This window comes from Erinaceus europaeus, chromosome 7, assembly GCF_950295315.1.
Source record: "Erinaceus europaeus chromosome 7, mEriEur2.1, whole genome shotgun sequence".
Classification (NCBI taxonomy): Eukaryota; Metazoa; Chordata; class Mammalia; order Eulipotyphla; family Erinaceidae; genus Erinaceus; species Erinaceus europaeus.
Genome location: NC_080168.1, coordinates 124,978,260 through 124,983,986, shown reverse-complemented (window position 1 = coordinate 124,983,986; position 5,727 = coordinate 124,978,260). Strand labels below are relative to the sequence as shown.

The window sequence follows — 5,727 nt, the reverse complement described above, 5'->3', positions numbered from 1 at the left end:
CTTTTTCTTTTTTTTTTCCCTCTCCGTGGTCCCGTCTTCTCTTCCTTTCCAAGTCACACCTACACACCTATTACTGCTGAAATGTCCTTCCTTATTTTTTTCTCTTCTCTTTCCCTCTCCGGGTCCTGATGGGAGTTTGCAGTTGAGAGCTCTCTGGTCATCTTCCTTTTATCTTTCTTTTTCTTGTTCCACTGGGGAGGTTCTGAACCAAAATCCTTTTTTTTTTTTTTTCTTATTCTTTTTTTTGGAGGTGCACAAAGGTTGAGAGTTCTGGGATGGCGCCTTTTTCTCTGCACTCAAGTCCGCCTTTCTGCAAACCAGCTGTACGGTTGGAGAAGGATGCACCCTTGCGGGGGCCTGGAGCTGCAGGAGCCGGGGGAGGAGTCCAGCTCCGGGGGCGGAGCTTTCACACGCGCACCCCCGGTCTCCTCCCAGCTCCCGGCCCCCGCTCGGAGGTCCGCGGCCGCCGCCACTCGGGGTTTATTTGTTTACAAGCGGATGACGTCAGCTCCTCCCTCTCTTCCCTCCTCCCGCCCCCCGCGTCTCTGGCCCCGCCCCCGGCCCCTTTTCCCGCCCCCTCCGGCTCCGAATCTGCTTGCGTCACAATGGTGCGATCTCCGGATTGGCTGGAGTCGGCTTTCACGCTCCGGCTACGCCACTTCCTTTCCGCGGCGCTATAAAAAGGGCTGCACGGCGCCCGCATCTCTTCGCCTCCCCTCCCGTTCAGGAAGCTGGAAATGCAATTGCTGGGATCTTCGGAGGCTGCGGAGCTGGAGGCGGAGGCGGCTGCGGGGGTCCGAGCGATGTGACCAGGCCGCCGTCGCTCGGCTCTTCCTCTTTCCTGCCGCCTCCTGTCTCGAGAAGAACTTTTTTTTTTTTTTTTTTACTTATAAAAAAAATAATAAGAGAAAAAAAAAGAAAGAAAAGAAAAAAAAAAAGAAAGTATAGCCATTCGCCTTTTCCCTCCCCACCCCGCTCTTTGCCTTCTCTTCCCAGGCCATCACCCCCCCCCTTCCTTTTCACGTCCTCTCCTTCCCTCTCTGAGCCCTTGTGACCCGCGAGCAGGGAAGAGCCCGGGGTGGCCGCTCCGCCGTCGGGGGCCGCGCCTTGCCGAGCCCCGGGCCGCCCTGCCCCGCCGCCCCCATGCATCCCTTCTACTCCCGGGCCGCCACCATGATAGGCGAGATCGCCGCCGCCGTGTCCTTCATCTCCAAGTTCCTCCGCACCAAGGGGCTGACGAGCGAGCGGCAGCTGCAGACCTTCAGCCAGAGCCTCCAGGAGCTGCTGGCAGGTGAGCGGGAGCGGCGGCGGGAGCGGCGGCGGGAGCCCCCGGGGGAGGGGGAGCCCGGGGGAGGGGGAGCGAGCGGCCGCTAACGGCGGGTCCCGCGGGGGGTTTGGGGGCTTGCGGGTGGGGGGGTGCGCCCCTCCGGGGGCCCGTGGGGAGAAAGCGAAGCAGACGCCCAACAAAGAAAGTCGGGAAGCCCGAGGGGGCGGGCGCGGAGGGTCCTCGGACCGTCTGCGGATTGGGTGGGGGGGTGGAGGGAGGGGAGGGGGACGCACACACACAAAGGAACCTGGGGTCTGGGGGTGCCTCCTGGAGCTGCCCCTCTCCCTCTCCCCCGCCTCCCTTCCTCCTCCTCCTCCTCCTCCTCCTCCTCCTCTCTCCCCCACCTCCCCTCCCCCAGTTCTCTTCCAACCGTTGGGACCCGGGGCTGGGAGGCCGCCCCGCTGCCCTGGGGGCGGCTTGGGATGGATGTGCGGGGTGGTGGGGGGGTGTCTTCTCTCTTTTTTCCTTTTCTTTCTTTCTTTCTTTCTTTCTTTCTTTCTTTCTTTCTTTCTTTCTTTCTTTCTTGGGATGGATGTACGGGGTTGGGGGGTATCTTTTTTCCCCCCCTCTTTCTTGGGATGAATGTGCGGGGTCGGGGGTGTCTTCTCTTTTTTTTTCTCTTTCCTTCTTTTCTTTCTTTCTCTTTCACTCTTTCTCTCTCTCTCTCTCTCTCTCTCTCTGTCTCTGTCTCTCTGCGCCCCATTAATCATCGGCATGTGTCACCGATACAATTCACAACCCTGCTCCAGAGCGTGGTGAGAGAGGGTTGTGCTTGTTTTTCTTCTTTTTCTCTTTCTTTTGCGTTTTTTTTTTTTTTTTTTTTTTCTTTTCCTCCCCTCCTCCTCTTCTCGTTTGGGGTTCAGCAGCCCGGCGGCGGTGGCGCTTCTCTTCCTGCTAAGCCCCAAAGCCCATTGTGCGGGGGTTGGGGGGGTGGGCGTGGGGGGTAAACAGGTTCCCGCCCGCCCTCCTCCTGCCCCCCACCCACTCCCCCACCCTGCCCGGACCCGGTGCTTTTTTGTCCTGTGTGTCTTGTCTCCCTTCCTTGGGTCCAGCCTCAGCCTCGGGTATCCTCACCCCCCCCACCCCCCCACACACAAAAAAAAAAAAGAAAAGAAAAGAAAAAGAAAAAAGAGTTCAGAGAGTTTCTGTCTACACTTCGCAAAGAGGCACCAGCAGCTGGGGGGGGGGGAGGGAGCTGCCTTACAGCCAGTTGAAAGCATTGCTTTAAAAAAAAAATTTTTTTTTTTAGTATTATTTATTTTCTCCCTTCTCTTCCCCCTTTTTTTTTCCGTCTCCTCCAGAACATTATAAACATCACTGGTTCCCAGAAAAGCCCTGCAAAGGATCAGGTTACCGCTGTATCCGCATCAACCATAAAATGGATCCTCTGATTGGACAGGCGGCGCAGCGGATCGGGCTGAGCAGCCAGGAGCTGTTCCGGCTGCTCCCCAGCGAACTCACCCTCTGGGTGGACCCCTACGAGGTGTCCTACAGGATCGGAGAGGACGGTTCCATCTGCGTGCTGTACGAGGCCTCGCCGGCAGGAGCGACCACCCCAAACAGCACCAGCGTGCAAATGGTAGACAGCAGAATCAGCTGCAAGGAGGAACTTCTCTTGGGCAGAACAAGCCCTTCCAAAAACTACAATATGATGACTGTATCAGGTTAAGATATAGTCTTATGGATGGATCTCATCTTATAATGGATGGATAAATTTGATTTTTTTTTTTTTTTTTTTGTGCTTTGGGTGGGCTTCCTCTTTGGGGGATGGATTATGGAATTTAAACCATGTTACAGCTGTGAAGATCTGGCACACAAGATAGAGTGGTACCTTTTTTTTTTTTTTTTTTTTTTTTTTAAAATGATTTAATAGCCTGTGAGTCCAAGTGAATGATCACTTTTCGTTGCTAGGGAGTGAAGTCCTAGGGTGGGTTCCATTTTCTCCCAGACATTATACTTAACATCAGTCCCTTGAACGCAAAAAAAGAGAAAAAATCTGTATTTCAAAGAGCCTCTTTCTCTGAAGTAGATCTTACAGAGGAAATTTGCACTACTCCACTTGAAAATCGTTAATCTTTTTTTTTTTTTTTGGGCAGCTCAATAGGAAAAAGCACCATGTTTTTAAACATGACAGTACTGGAAATTTTATGACAAGACTTTTACCTAGCACTTAAATATGTAAAAAAAAAAAAACAATGTACATAAGACAAACTCTGTAAGCATGACCTGAGGAAATGGTCAGACCTTGTGTTGTGTTTTTGGCCTTGAAAGTAGCAAATGACCGGAATTCTGCCACGGCAACAGGCTTAAAAAAAAAAAAATTTTAAAAGACACTGTTTCAACTGTGGTGTTAGCACCAGCCAGCTCTCTCTGTACATTTGCTAGCTTGTAGTTTTCTAAGACCGAGTAAACTTCGTATTTTTTAGAAAGTGGAGGCCTGGTTTGTAACTTTCCTTGTACTTAATATGGGGTAAAAGTCTTTTCCACAAACCACCATCTATTTTGTGAACTTTGTTAGTCATCTTTTATTTGGTAAATTATGAACTGGTGTAAATTTGTACAGTTCATGTATATTGATTGTGGCAAAGTTGTACAGATTCCTATATTTTGGATGAGAAATTTTTCTTCTCTCTATAATAAATTGTTTCTTATCTTGGCATTTTAATCAATCTCTTGTCATGATTATAGAGGTTCATCTAAAAGAAATACTTTCTCAGAAGACAGGCTCTATAAGCTCTGAACTATCTATCCGTTGCACACCGCTCATGGTGAAAACCACTTGAAAGGAGTGGAAGTAATCTGTATTATACTTGCTAGAGGAAACCATGGGAAAATTTTTTTTAATGCAAAGTCAGAAAATGGACCCAATTACCAGGCTAATCTCATGAAATGAGGATGAGACAAAGGTGTAACATCTACCAAAAAAAATAAATAACTCTAAAGGATTACACTTTACTGCTTCCCTGTTGAAGTGAAGATATAAAAGGTTGTTCCTTTGTGGCCCTCCTTTGAAAAGCAACTATTTTGCCCCATGAATTTCTTGTTCGATTAGAATATCTTGGGGCAGATGATCTGTAGTCTTTAAAAATACAAAACAAAACAGAACAGGCTAATGACTACAGAGAGATTGGTTGCTTTTTCTCCTCAACTGCAAGATTTATATTAGAAATCACTTAATCTGGATTCAACAAAAGGTATGTCTGAATTTTTATTCTCAAAGGTCGAAATGCTGTTTGATTCCTTACGTAGCACTTTTTTTAAATTTCCTAATCAAATCTAAACTAAATCCAGTGGAAAGATTTTGAGTGCTGGGGTAGAGACTACTAGGCCACCCCATCTCCTTAAAAGACTTGATAAGGTATTTGGCTATAGTATATAACATGGTTTTCAGTGGGAATTTAAAATAGGAGTTTTTTTTTTTTTTTTTTTCCTGTGCAGTTTGACTTAACTAGGTCTGCCTCTGGGGGTGAGAGATAGTCACATACAGTGGCTTTTTTTAAATTTTATTTTTACAGGTAAACATGTTCACACTGGATACCTGCAATTTTTTTGAAACCAGTAATACACATGTAAGGTTATTTTGACTGTAAATTACACAAAGAATATACAGCTAAATAATGTGCAAGTCATTAGAAAACCAATGATAAACCTTTTCTGGGGAGGGGGTTAGGCCATCCTTGAGAACTGTAGTGACAGATTCACTGTGGTTTTTCAGTTTATTTTTTGAAAAGCCCCCCCAAGTCCCATGCTCCCAGTTTTTCTAGTTTAACTAGGAGAAAACAGTTGTTAATAATAGTTTTTACCCTGGTCCCATGCCAGTGCTCACTGCTATTGTTTACCAACTGCAAATCATCTGGTAAACCACCCCCCCAAGTTTAGTGACCAGTCTTTACACTAAACCAAAACCAAATGAAGATCCATTTTACAGTGTAGAAAGAAATTTTAGTACTTAAACTACTTTTTTTTTTTTCTCGCTTGTTATAAAACCTCACTGGAGAACTGTTTTTTTTAGAGACATTGATATCAGACTTCTTTTTTTGTTTTGGTACTTTAAGAAAAATGTGGTGGTGAGATAACTTTTTAAGAAAAACACTTTGTTTTAGAATTCAGGTGATGTTTAGTATTTAAGAAGCAGTTAAGTTCCTCTTTAAAGGACTTGCACATATCACTAAAATCTAGCATCCAGCTGTTTCCTGTGTCTTTAACCTTTTTCCCCCCAGACAATTGTCTGCTCTGTGGTAGCTGTTTGCTATATCTTGTTCATTGCTTCTGGGGCATGTTTTGCCTATCTATTTTGATTTTAATTTTGAGTGTTTGCCGTATGTACATGCAGTTGTATGTCAGTGTGGCACATGTAGTCATACCATTTTTTTTTTTAATAGTGATATAATTTAAAAGGC

General features: G+C 46.6%; 1 protein-coding gene across 1 annotated transcript; it reads left to right on the top strand.

Annotated features, from left to right (window-relative positions):
- The first annotated feature begins 726 nt into the window (after nucleotides 1-726).
- BTG1 (BTG anti-proliferation factor 1) lies at nucleotides 727-3,992 on the top strand. Its single transcript, XM_007524249.3, has 2 exons — nucleotides 727-1,291; nucleotides 2,629-3,992. Exons 1-2 carry the CDS (start codon nucleotides 1,144-1,146, stop codon nucleotides 2,994-2,996), a joined length of 516 nt encoding a protein of 171 aa, XP_007524311.1. The 5' UTR covers nucleotides 727-1,143; the 3' UTR covers nucleotides 2,997-3,992.
- The last annotated feature ends 1,735 nt before the right edge of the window (nucleotides 3,993-5,727 follow it).

Excerpts from the sequence above, each read along its gene's own strand:
- BTG1 (XM_007524249.3), top strand. The coding sequence starts at position 1,144 with ATGCATCCCTTCTACTCCCGGGCCGCCACCATGATAGGCGAGATCGCC. Across the intron at positions 1,292-2,628 it reads CCTCCAGGAGCTGCTGGCAG|AACATTATAAACATCACTGG; the intron begins GTGAGCGGGAGC and ends CGTCTCCTCCAG.